Source organism: Haplochromis burtoni, unplaced genomic scaffold (genome assembly GCF_018398535.1).
Source record: "Haplochromis burtoni strain Fernald_Lab_line unplaced genomic scaffold, NCSU_Asbu1 Contig_526, whole genome shotgun sequence".
Classification (NCBI taxonomy): Eukaryota; Metazoa; Chordata; class Actinopteri; order Cichliformes; family Cichlidae; genus Haplochromis; species Haplochromis burtoni.
Window position 1 is genome coordinate 275,506 of NW_024582887.1, and position 17,728 is coordinate 293,233.

A 17,728-nucleotide genomic window follows, 5' to 3' on the forward strand; every position below is an offset into this window, starting at 1 on the left:
AAGGACTCGCTTAAGCTCTCAAATATGTCTGTAGTCATTAACATCATGCTTACTCTTATATTTCATCACAAGTTCTGTCCTTGTCCGTCCCTCCTGCGGCCTTGTCCTTCTTGACACTTGTAAGGAAAAACACAAAAAGCATAGTTTTTAAGTAAACAAGGTGAGACCACAGTTATGATGTTTAAAAATCTCAAATGATCCCAAATGATCACACTTACTGATGATTTTTCCAGAATAATCCGTCAGATCCCTTTTTTCTTCATTGCACATCTTTTTCATTTTATTCTTTTGTGCAGTGACAAACTTTGTCAAGTTGTCAAGCTCTCTGTGTGAGTCTGTGAGCACAGGGAGGTCACCCAGGGTTTGGAAGCCCTGCACAGGGAAACATTAATATTAATATTTAACCTCACAAACTGGATACAAAATGAGACATAAGCCTAAAGTATCAAAAAGCAGCCATAACCTGAAGAAACTGAATGGGATCCTCTGTTTGTGAAAGCTGACAGATTTTACTCTCTCTCCTCCTTAACTCAGACACTTCACGCTTCAGCTGCCCGAGGTGGTGTTCGGTCCAGTCCACTCCAGCTTTCTCAGCCTCTCCAACTTTCTCTCTCATCTCAGAGCACTTCTTCCTCAGGAAGTGGGTGTACAGCAGGATACGTTCCTCACAGACCCGCTCAAACTCATCACACACCTCCCAGGCAGCGTCCTGTAGGAAAAATGTACTATTTGCCTGCTATGACTGTTACAATAGTGATCCAAGCCAACTAAACAAGTCACACTCAATCACTGACTGAATTGCTGACTTGTAAACTCTCACACCAATTTGGTGCTCAGCATCTTGGCTTAGGACATGTAGTATTTAATACTCCTATTAATTTTAAATACTGTTTGTTGTTTTGTTTTTTTACATTAAATGAATGATTGATTCTAAGCCAGGTTTGTTCACCCCTGCCACTGAGTCCCAAACATGAATCTTGTATTACTCTAACAGTTCCACTAACCTTTTGAAATAATGTCAACAGAGCACCGACTCACAGCTGTCATCGCACTGGCTGAAAACAAATGATTTCCCCCCCCTTAGCTGCACTGCTAATTTTTAAGGTTTACATACTTTTTCCACTCAAAATTAGATAAAACTTTGTATTTAAAAAAAGCACAAAAAATCCTTTGCTGAACCAAACAAATGCATATTTATGTTTGTGGATAACACTCACTCTTATAGAGCCTGCAGCTTCCATTAGCTTTTCCATTTTGGCCTCTGAAGCCAGCACTCTGTCTGTGATTACCCATTTGGTCTTTTCCAGGTGTCTCTGTTAAACAAATGCAGAAACTTTTCAGGACCTCATAAATGCCGTGCAACAAATGTTTACAACATGGGACTAAACTGACTAACCTGCATTTCTTGCTTTTCTTCTGTGACGGATATAGTGTTATGGCCTTTGTGTTCATCCACCGCACACATGAGACACAGGAACTGCCGATCGGTGCGGCAGTAAAGCTCCTGAAGTTTGTCATGACGACTGCAGATGCTTTCTTTGATCCTCGTAGAAGCTTTTACTAGTTTGTGCTTTTGTAGCGGTGGCACCTGAAAATGAGGTTCCAGGTGAGCCTCACAGTAAGAGGCTAAACACACCTGACAAAACATGTGAGCTTTGAGTTTCCTCCCTGTGCAAAAGTCACACTGCACATCCCCAGGTGCAGCATAGATGTTATCATCAGAAGCTACGGTAGGAGCAGCTCCTTGTCTGGTTGTTTTCTTATGTTCCTCTAACAAGTTAGCCAGAATGGTGTTCCTCTTCAAAACAGGCCTTCTGTTAAAAGTCTGCCTGCACTGAGGGCAGCTGTAAGTTTCTTTACTGTCATGTTTTGTATCCCAGAAAGTATTGATACATTTCATACAGTAGCTGTGTCCACAAGTAGTAGTCACTGGATCCTCCAATAATCCCAAACATACGGAGCAGTCAAATAGGTCCACAGCGTGAGCCATTTTCTTCCTCCACAAGAGAAGTTACTTTCTATTTCTCTGAGGAAGGAGTGGCTTAAAGGCAGCTTGTTCCTAGTAGGAGGGCACTCAAGACCTCATTGACAGCACAATAAACGCCCGCTATTCCGATTTAAAGAATAACTGCATTAACTGGAAGTAAGTGAAAGTATTTGTGTGAAAGTATCAGCCTTTCATCAAATGCAGTCATGACCTGTTACCTAGATTCAAAGCTATTTCTCTTTCAGAAAAAATGCCATTTTGATACAGGTCAGTAAAACAACCCCTGCTTTCCTTTTGGCTATTTTGAAAGAAGTAATTTGCTAAGTTAGAGTTTATTCTTCACATTCTGGCCAAACCACAGGGCACTAGTAGATATACATGGTTTTTAAAGCAACCTTTTTTAAAGCAATTAAATAAGTTTATTTCCTTGTTGTTATTTTGGTTCTTATGTTGGCAGAATTTGGTTTCACTTTTGAGTTTGTAACATTAACCTCCTAAGACCTGAACTCTTCCACGGCATGCATTTTTAGTTTCTCTTTGATATTTGGACATATTCGGCCCAATGAATGTAAAAACAAAGAATTACCAGATTTTTGTTTTTAACTTTATTTTTGTTTTTAAGAAAAATAAGAGCCACATATGAGCATATTCATTTAAAATTTTGATAGAACAGTAGCAGTATAATGTCCTCGTAAGTGGATATCAGGCCCTTGTAAAGCAAAATTGAGTATTTTGGTCTAAATAACCCATATGTGATGTCCACATATGTGGACGGCAGGTCCCAAGAGGTTAAATAATATACAAATAAAATCCTCTATGATAGCTGGGATAGGCTGCAACCTATCCCAGCTATCATATGGTGAGAGGTGGACGGGTCGCCAGACAGGCAACCATTCGCAGTCACCCTTATGGGTAATTTAGAATTACCGATTAACCTAAACCCCTCTAATTGCCTGCCTTTGGATTGTGGGAGAAAGCAAGAGTACCCAGAGAACATGACAACTCCACACAAAAAGGTCCTGACCAGATGGTGGAGTCAAACTTGGGATCTTCTTGCTATAAGGCAACAGTGCTAACCACCGTGCACCATAAAAATAATAATAACAGCATCTTAAAATGCAGTTCTATGGATCTGTATTTGCAAGATTACACTTAGAAATGAGTCTTTTGAGAAGAAGAATTCCACTTTTATTGACATAATTAAACAGTCACATAATGGTTTAAGAATTCTCAGCATTGACATTTCTGTAGAGGATTTTCTCTATGAATATATTAGTGCATGTTTATGTAACTGCACCCTCTTGAACACTGTATACACACAACAGACCTCTGTGCACAAACACACTTGCCAAATAAATTCAGTTCAGTAAATGTTAGCCTAATGTCTTTAGCCTCACAAACAAAAATATTTTAAACAAGGACGCTTTAGCTATAATGAGCAAGAGTCAACAGACTGTATTATTATACTGAAGAGTACTTTGGGAATAGTGATAAACATGTACTGATACACCTGATGTAATTCTGGTGCTTCTGATGTCGCTTTACTCTGGTGTGATTATCCTAACTGAGGCTCCTCTGGAGACCATGAACCCAGGGTACAGAGGCTGGGAGAATGTGGTCTGAACTCTGTGAACGAGCACCATTTGACCAGAATCAGACACGCTGTAGAAGGAGAGGCTCCCTCCCTTGTCGTTCAAATACACTCCCACTGTAGAGGAACAGGGAATGGGTATTCTAGTTTTGACTTCATTGTGCCAAAAAGCACAACAGGAACTAGAAAGAGAAATGCACCAGGACTGGTCGGTGTAGCCGAAGCCACTTTCTTCCAGCTCTGTTCCTTTATAGCACAGGGCTATCTCAACCCGTGGCCCTTTCCATTCAACCTCCCAGTAGCAAACACCAGATAAACCCTCAGTGCACAACACTTGATCATATTTGGTAAATCTATCTGGGTGGTAAGGGTACCTCTGGGGGTTTTTAGCCCAGGTTACTTTGGTGTTTCCATTAGAGAGCAACAGGTTTTCAAATGCTGTGTTGGGATCCAATGTTATGCAGCAGGAATCTGAAAAGTACAATGTCAGGAAATATTAACTCAGTGAAATCAAAGTAACGGAAAGCACAGAAACTGAATAAAAATATGTACACTAAACAAATGACTCACACATAGAAAACTCCTCTCTTGTCTTGGGATCAGGATCAACTTTAACTAAAAGTACAAAACATGATATTATTGAAAGTAGCACTTCCTGTTCTATTTAATTAAAAATGATTAGCATGATTTTACTAAGCATTATTTAGCTAACTTCTCATCTTACTTGTCTCAGATATTTGTGCAATGCTCTTGGCCACGCTTTCCATTTTGTCTCTCAAGTCAGAAATAGCATTTGTGACAAAGTCGAAAGGTGTGTGCAGTTGGATGTTCACATCAGAAGACAGATCAGGTTCTGTACAGTCAAAAATGGTCTGGCAGTGCTGTAAACATGCAAAACAATAAACACATCATTAACTGCTGCCCTGCACACAATATGATCCACGTATTTGACTGTTTGCGCACCTGCAGGAAATTAATGTGATCTTCAGTGCGCGACAGCTGCTTCAGTTGGTCCTCTCGCTTCCTCAGCTCACTGATTTCCTTCTCCAGCCGATCCACAAGCTCCCCAGCGCGACTCAACGCGGCCTTCTCCTGATCTCTGATCAGATCGTTCACGGCATAGCGCCTTTTGTCTGCCTTCAGAACAATCTCAGCATAGGCTTTCTCATTTTGAGCAACTGCTGCATCACTTGAAGCCTGAGCAGTAAAAAATTCCATTTAACATCTCACAGTTGTTGGTTTAAGGGCTTAATTTAATTAATTTTATTTAATTTCTAGACAACTTCATAATTTTATCTTATTAAGAATTTACATGACGTTTTGGAAGTGGCAAATTTATTCTTGATTACACTTTTTTTCCTTTGAGGTAACAAAAAACCTTCACGAGAATAGGACAAGAGGACATAAAGGAACAATGCTGGTTACTTTGCAGAAACAGATTTTTAGGGAAAACTTTACATAACACAGATTCAAAACTTCACCTTCAGTCCTTTAGTTTTCTGTCTTAGTTGCCGGAGCTGCTTCTCTTTTTCTTGAATGCCTTGCTGGATTATTTGTTTCTTCTTTCCAAGTTGTTTCTAAAAGTCATCATTACAAAATCATCAAAGTTTAAATTACAGAAATACAGCTGAATATAAAAAGCCCCTTAAAACCCTATGACTGCTATAACAGAAGCTCTAGCAGTAACTTTAAATTGAAATTCACAACAGCATGGATGATGGTTGGAAGTCTACAACTATATTATTACCTGCTTATCTTTTCTCTCTGCTGCAGCCGAGACAGTGTCATGGCCTTTATGTTCGTCCATCACACAAAGGAGACAAACACACTGCCCATCACTGCGACAGTAGACTTCGAGTAGCTTGTCGTGCTTGGAGCAGATCTTCTCTTGTATGGAAGCTGACACTTCGACCAACTTGTGCCTCTTAAACGCAGCAGACTTATAGTGAGGTTGCAAGTGAGTGGCACAGTAAGATGCCAGACATACCAGGCAAGACTTAACAGCTTTCAGCTTCCTCACAGTGCAGAAATCACACTCCACATCCCCTGGTCCAACTTCATCCTTTACTCGCATGTTGGATTGTGCTCTCACAGACATTTTTACCATCAAATCAACCAGCACTGTGTTTTTCTTGAGGACGGGTCTTGGGTTGAAAGTGTGTCTGCACTGTGGGCAGCTGTAAATACCACTCTGATCCTCCTGGTCGAAGCAGCCATTTATACAGTCCATACAGTAGTTGTGGCCACAGTGAAGAGTCACGGGATTCTTCAAAACATCCAGGCATATGGAGCAGGAGAAGGAATGTAGTACTTCACAGCTCTCGGCCATCTTCGTTCCACATCTGTAACTTTCACTTTCAATGGAAACAAAAGTGCAAGTGATTTAATAGTCTGTCCAAACACGTCCAAAAATCTAAAGCTAATGTAGCTCCACCTATAAATCTGCAGAGCTACTTTTCGATTATTATTATTATTTTTTTTTAAATGTTAGACATTTTTTTTTCTCAAATATAAAGTTCATTATTAATATTTATTTATAAATAATTTATTTACTTACTTACTTACTTACCACTGTGATATATTAATATATTGTAGGTAGATGCGCTATTTAATAAAAGCACTAAGAGGAAAGGTGTCTGGTTAAATACAAAGAACATATTCCATGCGAGATTTAAACACAGAACGCGAGATTTCCCTGGTAGCCATGGAAACGACAACGGCGTTCAGTTTCTCAGTGAGGAAGAGGCGGAATGGTTTTCCTCTTGTAATGTTTTTATTTAGCGGACCATGGAGCTCCCGGAGACACTTAGAAAACATTTAGAGGACTTTTCTCGCAACGTTTTGTTTGACCAGAGTCGGACGGAGTCTTCCTCTAAAGACCGCGACGCGTTTTTGGCACACGGTGAATGCAGCTAACGTTACTGATGAATTAGCATTGGTGTTAGCATTGATGTAGCTGCACTAATGGCTGTTGTTTACTCAAACTAAGCTTTCCAGTAGTTTATTTGCACTTAGGTTGCTTATTCGGTTCGTGTATGTTCTGCTGTTTGTATTTGTTTTCAGACAATCGAGTTCTTTCAAGCCTCCAGCTCCAGATGTCTCTGTACTTTAACATGTGGTTCTTCCCCTGGTGGTGGATCAGTGAAACTGTAATGCTGCAGCTTAAGGTATTATGCCAACATAATTCTGGTTTACAATCTTGACCCTTTCCACTCTTATTTAGACTGTTATGCACCTTTCTGTGGTATACTGGATTTCAGCATCAGGGGTCCACCCTGTAAAGGTCGCCAGTGTGTCACTGGACTAACAAAGAAAGACAGACAACCATTCACAGCTACAGTCGATTTAGATTCAATAAATAACCTAACCTCACTAACTGAATGTGTTTTGACTGTTGGTAGTACCCAGAGAGAACCCACACAAACACAGGGGGATCATGCAAAGTCCACACAGGACCTTCTTCCTGTGAACCAACAATGCTAACTACTCTGCCATCTGCTGCATAGTTTCCTGGCCATGGATCCAAAGTGTGAATTTGATGAGCACCAGGCCACCTAGTTATTACTTTTTCCCTTGTGACATGGTGCTCCATCCTGTCATGCTGGAAACTCCACAGGTGCCTGAAGGTCTCCCAGGTTAACATGTCGAATGTCTTCTGCAACCTACCCTGTGCCCGAGGTACTAAATTAAAGCCCCTAAGTTACACAAATGTTTGTGGGATACAATGAACGTGGGCACAAATTAAAGGGAATGAAGCTGCAGTAAATCCTGGAAAACTTTCAACTGGGTGCTCAGATTTTGTTTTAGTGTTTTTTGTTAATTATTTGTGAGCACCACATGAAATATGTAGCTCACCACTGAAACATAAATAGTTACTGGACAAAACAGCAACTGAAATAACAGTAAATACCAATTTTAAAGGTTATTGAGACAAAAAGGAGAATACATGATAGCAAGAAGACTATTGTGTATCAAAAATTACAAACCTTGGCTTCCTTTTATACTCAGTGTAGTTATTTAGCAAAAATCACATTCAGTTAAAAATATGTTAAATGTATTTGACCTTTTAGTAGTACCGTGTGCCACGTTTTCACGTTTTTTTTTTCTTTCAAAAACAGACTTTGTCCCAGTGTGTTAGGAACTGTAATCTTACCAATAAAAACATTCCAAAATACACAAGTGGTTATGAAGAGGAGCAGAAAAAAAAATCACATCATACGTTTAAAAGCAAGGATGTGGAAGAATGAACAAGATTTAACATTTGAGACACATTTGGCACTTTGCAAAATTTTTATATTTCAGTTGCTTTAAAGTCAAAACATAAATATTTTTTGAGTGTTTTCAGCTGGACATAAAATCCCAAAACAGTAATATCTGACTTTTTTCGATACTTATTATTTTAAAAAAGTAAATCTGAATATGCAACAGGAAATTTGCTTGAGTTTATCTCAGAGTGTAGCATTAAAAAAAAAAAACCATTACAAAGTGGATACAAGTTTTAGTGTTAGACTATAAACTGTGTTGTTTGGCTTGTTATTTCCACCAGTATCCTGCTTTGTCAGACTACTACAAAATCATCCTTGTTACTATTCTTATCCTGATGACGCTGATTGAGGCTATTCGACTCTACCTTGGTTATGCCGGGAACTTGCAGCAAAAGGTGCATTTATACATTCACATATGAAATAAGGATATTTGTATAATTATATGTAAAGAAACCCAGTGAGTGGACAGCAGAGATGAAAACTTGTCAAATGACTGTATTTGTTGAAGGTCCCAGAGCTGGCTGGATTTTGGCTCTTGAGCGTCCTGCTGCAGTTTCCATTAATCCTGTTTCAGCTCTTTAATGAAGCCATCCTTGTTCAGCCCCTGGAGAGAGGTGTTCACATCGTCCTTGCCTTATTCATACTCACACAGGTATGGTAAGTTGCATTATCAACATTTTCAGAATTTCATAGCTACATTTATTAACACTGATTTTATCCCTGAATGCTCCCAGGCCATTTCTGGTTTTGTTGCGCTCCGCGACATGGTCAGACACACAGAAAGCCAATTTCATCTGCGACAGTTTGACTGACTTCTCACACTCTGACGTCCACATCTGGACACATCTGGGCAAAACCTCTGCTCACATCTCCAGGGTCACAGGCTGACAACAAGAAACTGTCACATTTTGTCTTAGACATGCTGCACGGGGTAGCTGCTACTCAAGATCCGTTATTGAAAATAGGGGATTTTTAACATATATTTTTTGTATTTTATTAACATTTATTTTATTAATATGTTTTCACATTTTGCATTAAAAAACATGAACATGATGTGAATCCTTTGTCGTTTGTTAGAAAGAGCCAAAGATGAAGATTTTTCAGCCATAAATCAGGTCTTTATCAGGGCCATTAACATTAAGCAAAAAGGAAAAAAAGTGATTAAATTCAGAGTCAATTTATTTATTTCATGTTTAATAAGAGGCATTTTTAACTATTCCTGGACTTTTCCCTTCCCTCTGATCCATACTGAGTATTTTTTTTCTAGGGTTTCTTTTGTAAACAACTGTTGAAGTAAAAAAGAAAAAAAATTCCATCACTGACCAGTGAATAAATTAAGTGTGTACTTCTCAGATTAGAGGTTTTCGCTTGTGCAAGGCTGACTGTGATGTCCTTTTGACCATTACTTCTTGTGGAGTCACAGTTGTATGGCTTTCTTCTCCAAAGTGATAGAGCCTAATGTCCTTAGCCTGAAGCACGCTGACTGTGTCACTCTGTGGACGTGGAAGTTGCTCTCTCATGGGGGATGAAGGTAAAATACCCCTGTGTCTTTTGTCGTTGCTTTTTCTGAGGAAATTGAAAAAGGAGAGACCAGGGTTTAAATGAACAATGCTTGTATTATTATCATAATATTTAACAGAAATAATAAATCACAGAATTAAGAGGATAATGGAGAAGTTCACCTTATTCCTGTTAGGTCCCTAAGCACAGGCACAAAAAATCTGCATGAATCGGGTTCCTTCAGGGAGGTGTCACGAGTATGAGCTTTCAGGTCCTGAACATCATGTCTGAACAGTGATGAATCCACTGAATAAAGTCAAAGTAAAGTAAGTAACAGTGATGGAGCTATTTCATGAAAATTTATCACAATAATAACTAACTACAAACTGACTAGTCTTAATATAACAAATGTGCAACCCAACCTTCTGAGGAATTGTCTTCTTCCCTTTTATACCATTTGGTCTCGGTCATTTCTGTGCGTGAGGTCTCTTTTGCATCAACGTAATGTGAGAGCCATGAAGAGCTGTCTCTAAAAATGTGCCGGCCACTGAATTTGTTGTTGTTGAAACTTGTCAGTAGATGCCTTCTTGGAATAATTTCTGGAGACATATTCACATAGGTGAATTTGGGAGATCTGTCACAAAAGAGACACAACATTTCTCAATCTTTAGTTCTGTTTAATGATAAAGATATAATAAGATTGTGAGGTTTACCCGTGGGCTGATGTAAGCAAAGGTGGCAACCCTGAAAGGGGAAGACAAGTTTCACTACAGAGGAGCGACAATTTGATACAAACTTGAATTGACTGACTTTTTAACATTAGTAATAATATAATTTAGTTCCACCTGAAAGAAGTGTACAGACAGACAAACCTTTGTAGAATTTGTAGGGGGTAAAAGGCTGGCGGTGGCAGTGATGTTGATGCTGGCTGGACTTTATGATTTTTGATGACGGTGGAATGAGAGCCCTGAGGTTCAGTGGGGGAGAGGAGTGTCCCGGCCGTCCTGTCTCCATGTCCGGATCACCTGTAAAGTAAGTCAAGCAAGCGCTCCACATTAATTTGGAAATACTCTGACCTTTACCTGCAGACTGAATCTCCAAAATAAACCTTACCTTTGTGGGGTGAAGCACCGGTGTATTTGCTGTGAAGTGGGCATGGTTCTGGACTGTAACGTAGATCTGAGTTTTCCTGATTGACAAATTTGAAATGAAAGATTATGGTCTGCTCCAGGTATTGCAAGACATCTGCAGATTCTCTGTGAATTATTAGTGCTTACAAAAGACAGGTTTATGGTTGATGCATAAGGCTTCAAATAAATGACCTTCACATGATCACCTTTACATGCTTGCAACCCTGCCACAGCCTCACCTGACTGACATCACCATGGTGAGTGATTGTAGGACCTTTTCTCATCAGAGTGTTTACCTTAACAAAGGAGGAAACAGTAAGGATCAGTAAATGTCTTCATCTGTTCACCAGCCTCAATATTGTAGTGTAGCTGGTGTTACTGTGAAGACCACAAACACGTTTGGATGCTGTTTCATACGTGAGGTTTCTTCCTGTGGCGTTCAGCAGGCCTCTTTTGGACGCTCTCTTTGATTGTTTTGTCAGGGGGCACGTCAGACTCCTGCAAAGATCAAGAATATTGTTTACAGCAGTGATTCCCAAAGTGTTGGAATCGTTTGAATTTTAAACTAAACAGGATAAGATGCAATTTTACTGGATAATATCCTTTTGGAGTGGTTCCAAAATCAAACAGAATTTTCTATTGAAATTTCCTTTGGTATCCCAAAGAACCTTTAATGAGGGTTTTGCAATCTGGCTTAAAATTTTCATGAAATAGTTACAGTGGCTTGCAAAAGTAGACCCTAAAATTGTCCAATAGCATGTAATTAATAAGTAAATATCTGAGTTGGCTGCAGAAGATTTTCAGATTTTATATTTGGCCCATGTGACATTTCTAGTACATAAAACACTTAGGTCAGGAGACCATTTCTGACTGTATCTACAATATAAATAATGAAAATTCAAATCTTAGATGGACTTTGACTTTTATTCCAGACTAGATAACCTCAAAATATTTCCTCTTTTGTTCGATCATTTCATTTGTTAACATGCATCCAGTCCTGCATTTCAGGCCTGCATCACATTTTTAAAACAAGCTAGGATAAGAGTAAATGTGGGCTAATAACGTCGCAATAATTGCAATAATAAAATAAAGATGTGAAATGAGAGAGGTGATGTCAATGGGTGACTGCAATCATGATTTGGTATTAAAAAAATGAAAAAATTAAAGAATTGTTTAAAAGCAATTGCATATTTCTCCCTCTAAAGTGCATAAAACCATGAAATGGTTCAAGGAATCTGCAGAAATGCCAGCCTCTAAAAGGCAAGACCAGAAAAAGATTAAATATTTTGAGTTCATAATGGCTAAAATCAAACAAAAGTCAAGGTGAACTTAAGAATCACCAACTTTTTCCTTTTTTATTTAAGATCTGGCTGATTAAAGACTTTTCGTGTTGCTTTTCAGGACCTTTTGCTGTGTTTTGTTTTTTACTCTGTTTGGTCGTCGTCTATTCCTCTCTTTATGACTCCTGAAGTGTTTCTTTTTTTTCGTCACTGGAGTTTGCTGTGACAGAAAACAGAAGCATGTTGTAAACTAACAGAACATATGACTTAAAACTGATTACTACAGTCAAACAGGTGCTGGAGGCTTCGGTGTATTAGTGTAGTCAGTTTACCTCTGTATATGTTTCTGGCTGGTTCAGCAAATGAAGTGGGAGTCCTTCTGAATCTGAACTATCTGAGCCACTTGTGCTATGAGAGCAAAAGAAAAATGTTTGCATTCAGGCTAATTCAGAAAATATTCTCCCAATCTCACATTGCCCAAGTGTGGTTAGTATGGATAAAAATATATATTTTTATCACCTGGTTTCGAGGTCAGAGCTGTTGCCCAAATCTTTGCCCAGTCTTTCTCTGAACTCCTTTTGCAGCAATGCCAATTCTGTCAGACAATAAGTGATCTCAAATAAAAAGCACAGACAAAATTAAAATAATTGCATATATATACAGTCACTATATCAAAACACAAGTATCCAGGATTATTATTAACGGTCATACAATAGCAACTAGACTGAGTTGGAGCTTACTATAGTATTTGTTTTTATATTTGCTTAATCTCTCACCTTTATTGGATCAGGGTCACAATAGTCCAGGAGGGTGTCACACAGGTGAAAACCCAGGGACTTCAAGTCTTGAGTAGTAAAATGTGTTCCTCTCCTGTCGCCTAAGAGTTCAGCAAATTATAAATCCGCTTACGTGATATGTGCAAGCTTACAAAAAACATGCACATCTTCAGAAAGTTTTTTACTCACCTAAAGTGGAGCCTCCAAAGGTGGCCTCCATGGTGTAGCTGTTTTTGATGCCAAGTCTCCACATGACGATCCGTCCTGTGCCCTCTTTGCTCTTCTGCACCCGGAATTTACAGCTGTTAAAGGAGAACTAAGAAAAGAACAGTGTATATGAAATATCAAGAGTTTGATAGGTAGTAAACTTGAAGTTTAAACACTGGTGAGTGACAAACAGGTGGGTAAGGTAAGGCCCATACAACCACAGAAAAAAATGTCGAACTTTAATCTTAAAAGTCAGCAACAGTGTTTGAAAGCCCTCAGACAAAATACACTTTACCTTATTGCTAGCATTCTTGCTCATCATTAGTGGAAAGACTCTCGCGTGAAGTTTCAGCGTAGAGTCACCTTTGTTTTTGCAGCCATACATGAAGACATCGTTTTTTCGGCTGTGACCATGAAAATCACAGTAAAGAACTACATCTCTTTCGGCCAGTAATCTGAGGAAAATGCAGTGTGGCAGAGATTTCGATTAAGAAACAAATTCAGTCAACATTCACAATCAATTAAAAAATTGTGTATGCACAGGCTGTTTGGTAATCATCATATTTGAAACATATTGGAAAGCCTGAGGCACTTCAAAGGAGAAATATCTTGAGCTTGATTAAGCAACTCTAAACATGTCAAAAATGATATTTTTTTTTTATCAAGTCTCACTTTTCCACCATGTTTCGGGTGTGCCACACAGAAGGAAAGGAATCTCTGAGCAGTGTCCTGTAGTTTCTGTTGAGGTCCCTGCCTGCAAGAGAGCAGCGGTAGTTACCCACCACGACACCATCTGGGTTCAACATTGGGACCACCTGCAGCACCAAAGAGGAGCAAACAAAAATTAGCTTAATTGCCATAATTAAAACTAGAAAAACACAGCGATCTGTAACAATACGTTTAAAAAAAAACAAGTGTATTATAAAAAATAGGTTTATTATATTAAATTGATTGTTATCTTCTTTCACAAACAAAAAACAAACACACAAATTTGCAATGTATTTCAGTACGGATTAACACATTAAGCCAGAATAGAGACAACAGGCACCTTAAAAACAAAAGTGTCCCTGAGAAGCTGAGCATCATCTGAGTCACCAAGAAGAAAGTTCAGGAATCCCTCCATCATCCAGGATGCATTGGATTCTCCTGGGTGCACCCTGGCTGTCACCACCACAGCCTTCTTGGTCTTGTCGTCCATTCTGTTAGAGTCCTGGGGTGTTACTGTTATCACATACACAGCGTTTCCAGCAAGACTTTGGCACAAGACCCGTACTTTGCAGTATGACCTAACTGTAGGGTTGGAAGTAATACGGCTAAGGTAGCGCTGCAGGCGTGAATATGTGTAGGGGTAGCAGTGGGCCAGGTAGCAGGTGTCTGAATCATAAGGGAACTGGAGTGTCCAGGAGAGTGAGTAAAGGGTGATGCCATCACTGTTGTTGTCCTTTGTATTCTAAGTGACGCAGAGAAAATATACTTTTAGAAACAATCCTGTCTACAGTCAGACTTTCAGTTCAGGCTTTAATCTTTGACAGATTACCTCTACACTATGTTCATACATTTAATTCTCAGCTAATGTTCAAAGGGAGAAAGTGATTGGTTCTGGGAAATAAGGTATCATAGTTAAACTTAATCCAGATGCCACCTACCTGACTGCAGTTCTGGTAGTATTTGATATTTGAACCTGCGCGTTTCCATCCAACACCATTCTCTTCAGCATCCCTCTCAGAGTATAGGAGTGGTTTCATACCCTGTGAATACAGACTGCTCCTCTTCATCAAGTTAATGATAGTGAAGCGGTAGGTGACGCCAGCTTTTGTGTTCCTGACCCTGAAGTAAAACCACTGCGTGTGCTTTGTTGTGTACATGTCTGTGCGCAGGGTCAGCTCATAGTCATAGGCACCCCTGAACAGGCAAGAAAATATGAGCAGAGATAAAAACTGAACCTAACATTACTCCAAAAGTGAAAATATACAACTGAAAAGAACAATAAACCTGCAGACTCACACTTGGACGGCCTTCTGAAGGTTCCCACTCTCAAACCGTGACTCAAACTTGAGAGTCAGCTCTGACTGACTGACATCATAAAAAGTGGCTCGCTTAATGGGTTCTCTGCTTCCTCCAATACGAGAGTAGGTGAAATATGGGTGCTTAGCGGCTTTAAAGGATGAGAAGAACAAAAAAAAAAAAAGAAACACTAAATTTACTTAAAGCTTTAAGATGCACTGAATTTACATTGTTTTTTCAGAGAATAGTGACAGTATACAGTATATAACTTAAAGTACATATGAAATAACCTGGAAGTGCAAACATAAATCCCAATGATGACAGTTAAGAGTTACCATGGTCAATGCAGAATACCACCTTCCCCCTCTCCTCTCCGACTGGCATGGGTGTCCTCTCATATCCTGTGCACTGATAGAAGGGCTCTGGCTCTGGTGGGTCCCACTCTAGAAAATACACTCATTTTAAACAAGGGAATGCCAAATTTCTGTTCAACATATTGTTGGTATGGTTTTTATTCTTACCACTAAAAAAAACCCAGTGACATCAAAGTTTTATTGAAATGAAGCATTACCTATGTGATGGATAATGTCGCTGATGACCTCACACTCTATTGGCCAGCGGATGCCACATGAGAAGTTGACCAGTTCTGGTGGTGGCCTGAGACTTATAACAGGTCGTCCACCACTGATGGTAACGAGTAGCTGTGTGGTCCTCAGCTTCTGACTTAGGTCTCTACATACTGAGTGGGAACATGAAACACACCTTTAATGCTATTTTAACAATCATGCTGTTTGCTACAATCTTCATCATGTATGCCCACTTGCCTCATGGGGTTTACGCTGACAGATGCAGTTATCTCATTTATAAAACAGTGCTTGTTAAATATATAAAGATGTAAAACTGAAATGAGATGACCATGCTTGCTTTTCAAAAGTTCATTACATTGACACTCGTGTATCAGCAACATTTAGGCTACATACATGTTATACAATAACACCCTTTATGAAAACAGCTTACACTGCTTCATCTTTGTCAGTTCCTCATCATCTTCATCTGTGCGGGAGCAACTGGTGTCTGCTGTGTCCAGCTGGTGGGCAGTTCCACAATTCCTAACAGCAGAGCTGACCATGGTTGATGTTTTCTCTGCCTGGTCAGGAAAATATAAGTAATCAGTGCTGGATCAATTTTTAACCAATAAACATAAATAACTTAGCACCTGCACCAATACTGGTTTGTAATCAAGACAATATAAAATAAAAAAATTTCAACATCTTCTAGTGGATGTTTTCAGTTATGCTGTTTTCAGGTCTTTCCGTCGGTCATTAGCTGATACATACATAGAGTTCAGAAGTTTACATACACTCATCACTGGAATGAAAGTCATGGGATTTTTAGGCTTTTAATAATTTCTTTGAACAATGTTTTTTTGTGTATGTGTGTGTTTAGGATCATTGTCCTTTTGGAAAGGCTCATTGTGTTTTAAATGTCTAGCTGTTGTTTTTAGCTGAAGAATTTGGAGGTAGTCCTCCTTATTTCACTCACTTTGAATAACGTACCAGTACCACTGGCAGCAAAACAGCCCCAAAGCATGAAGCTACGAACACCATGCTTGACAGCTGGTACAGAGGGCTTAAGTTTGAAAGTTTCACTCCAAATATATACTTGCCATTATGACTAAATAGCTAACTTGCTAACTTGTCTGAACATAAAACTTTAGATTTCCTGTCCTGAGTATGACTGTGCGGGTGTTTTTCCACACCTTGGGAAAGTGGTGACACATCAGCATAATTTGAACTTATGTACAACTGTTTATGTTAAAGTGTGTCTGTATACTTTCTGACCCTGTGTCTGAAATACAGAAAATCCTAAATAATTTTCATTTTTAAATTCTTTAATAATATAGGCTGTACAATCATTCCAGCCTGGAAAAAGAAAAGTTCAAAGAATTCATTAACCCCCCCCCAAATTACCATTTGGTGTTTGATATTTAAGCCCATGATAAGTGTATATAATCTTCTGACTGTATAATTTCAAATCAAAGCAACAGATCAAAATCATCTGATACCCCCCATTTTCCTACAAAGAGACACAACAGGATCTGATCTGATACAGGATCTTCCACCATTGGTAGTCCAGGACAAATCACTGCAATACCTTCAATGACAAAAATGTGTTTTGCCCGTGTGTGCGCAACCTGTATCAGAAAAATATGACCAAAAGACAAAAACAGTTATTTTGTACATTTCAGTAGTGGTTTCTCACGTCGTTTAAATTCCAAAGGAAATGTTCATTCTTTTGGTTTTTCATATAGTTCAGTTTTAATTGATTTTTAGATTGGATTGGATCTTTACAGTTTAGTTTGAATATCAAGACCCCGCACCCCCTCTTTTCCCCCTTTATTTCGTCAGGGTCATTTTTCAAAAAGGGTTAGGCCTGGCTTTTGTTTAAAAAATATCTACCAAATCAAACACGTACAACTGCCCGCTCTGGCGACCTCTTGTGAATGAGGGCGCAGCCCAACGTAGCTGTATCAGAGCTCTGCTTTAGTAAACTAAAATAACATTTAACCTAAACAAAGAAACTCCAAATTACCTGTGTAGGTTTGAGTGTAGAATCTCTCACGGGGATCTTAACCTGGCATTCCTGCATGAAGACAGCAACTTAAAAACCTTGTTCACTACATTTTCGAGCGTGTAAACGCCACTACTATCGTTAGCATACATTCTTTTGGCAGCTTGCTAACATTTCTGACCGTGCTAGAGCTTTCTACGTTTATCACACTCTGACGGCCACTTACCTCGCTCATATTTGATTGTACTACGGCCCCCCGGCGAAATATAAGCGTACGTTTTAGAGGTAAGTAAGACTACACTGAACAACCTTTTTCGGGGGACCTGACTTTGCTAAGCAACCAAAAGCCTCAACACCAAAGTTGCCATGGAAACAGGTAACTTACTGAAAAAATCTAGGAAATGCGCGATGATGATG

General features: G+C 39.2%; 4 protein-coding genes across 7 annotated transcripts in view; 1 reads left to right on the forward strand and 3 right to left on the reverse strand.

Annotated features, from left to right (window-relative positions):
* LOC102314341 (tripartite motif-containing protein 16) overlaps positions 1–2,022 on the reverse strand; it is a 15,914-nt gene extending 13,892 nt beyond the window's left edge. Inside the window, exons 1-5 of the mRNA XM_005947408.2 lie at positions 1,397–2,022; positions 1,218–1,313; positions 464–709; positions 219–372; positions 86–116 (exon numbers count right to left, since the gene is read on the reverse strand). Of these exons, the coding sequence (XP_005947470.2) occupies positions 86–116; positions 219–372; positions 464–709; positions 1,218–1,313; positions 1,397–1,990 (1,121 nt within the window). The 5' untranslated portion in view covers positions 1,991–2,022. The remainder of the gene's footprint in view (positions 1–85; positions 117–218; positions 373–463; positions 710–1,217; positions 1,314–1,396) is intronic.
* An 829-nt stretch (positions 2,023–2,851) lies between these two features.
* Positions 2,852–5,925, reverse strand: LOC102314647 (E3 ubiquitin/ISG15 ligase TRIM25). Its single transcript, XM_005947409.3, has 6 exons — positions 5,326–5,925; positions 5,060–5,155; positions 4,542–4,775; positions 4,303–4,459; positions 4,149–4,193; positions 2,852–4,049 (listed from the first exon to the last, which is right to left on the reverse strand). Exons 1-6 carry the CDS (start codon positions 5,905–5,907, stop codon positions 3,529–3,531), a joined length of 1,635 nt encoding a protein of 544 aa, XP_005947471.1. The 5' UTR covers positions 5,908–5,925; the 3' UTR covers positions 2,852–3,528.
* Positions 5,926–6,259: 334 nt separating this feature from the next.
* Positions 6,260–8,719, forward strand: tmem17 (transmembrane protein 17). Its single transcript, XM_005947410.3, has 5 exons — positions 6,260–6,480; positions 6,642–6,745; positions 8,125–8,238; positions 8,352–8,495; positions 8,578–8,719. Exons 1-5 carry the CDS (start codon positions 6,366–6,368, stop codon positions 8,653–8,655), a joined length of 555 nt encoding a protein of 184 aa, XP_005947472.1. The 5' UTR covers positions 6,260–6,365; the 3' UTR covers positions 8,656–8,719.
* agbl2 (AGBL carboxypeptidase 2) lies at positions 8,048–17,686 on the reverse strand. Of its 4 annotated transcripts, none has more exons than XM_014329255.2 (24): positions 17,538–17,686; positions 17,333–17,383; positions 15,758–15,887; positions 15,312–15,479; positions 15,076–15,183; positions 14,741–14,891; positions 14,383–14,638; positions 13,785–14,186; positions 13,409–13,551; positions 13,032–13,191; positions 12,719–12,845; positions 12,530–12,630; positions 12,273–12,367; positions 12,086–12,161; positions 11,902–11,973; positions 10,891–10,971; positions 10,680–10,769; positions 10,457–10,532; positions 10,216–10,368; positions 10,057–10,087; positions 9,766–9,977; positions 9,526–9,649; positions 9,250–9,409; positions 8,048–9,128 (listed from the first exon to the last, which is right to left on the reverse strand). In XM_014329255.2, the coding sequence occupies exons 1-24, from the start codon at positions 17,544–17,546 to the stop codon at positions 9,057–9,059; spliced, it is 3,048 nt and encodes a 1,015-aa protein (XP_014184741.1). In that variant the 5' UTR covers positions 17,547–17,686; the 3' UTR covers positions 8,048–9,056. The 4 variants fall into 4 exon arrangements, 3 of the variants coding, with proteins under 3 accessions (XP_014184741.1, XP_014184742.1, XP_014184740.1); XM_014329256.2 differs by having other exon boundaries at positions 10,713–10,769; positions 11,878–11,973; positions 17,538–17,685; XM_014329254.2 differs by having other exon boundaries at positions 11,878–11,973; positions 17,538–17,685.
* Positions 17,687–17,728: the final 42 nt, after the last annotated feature.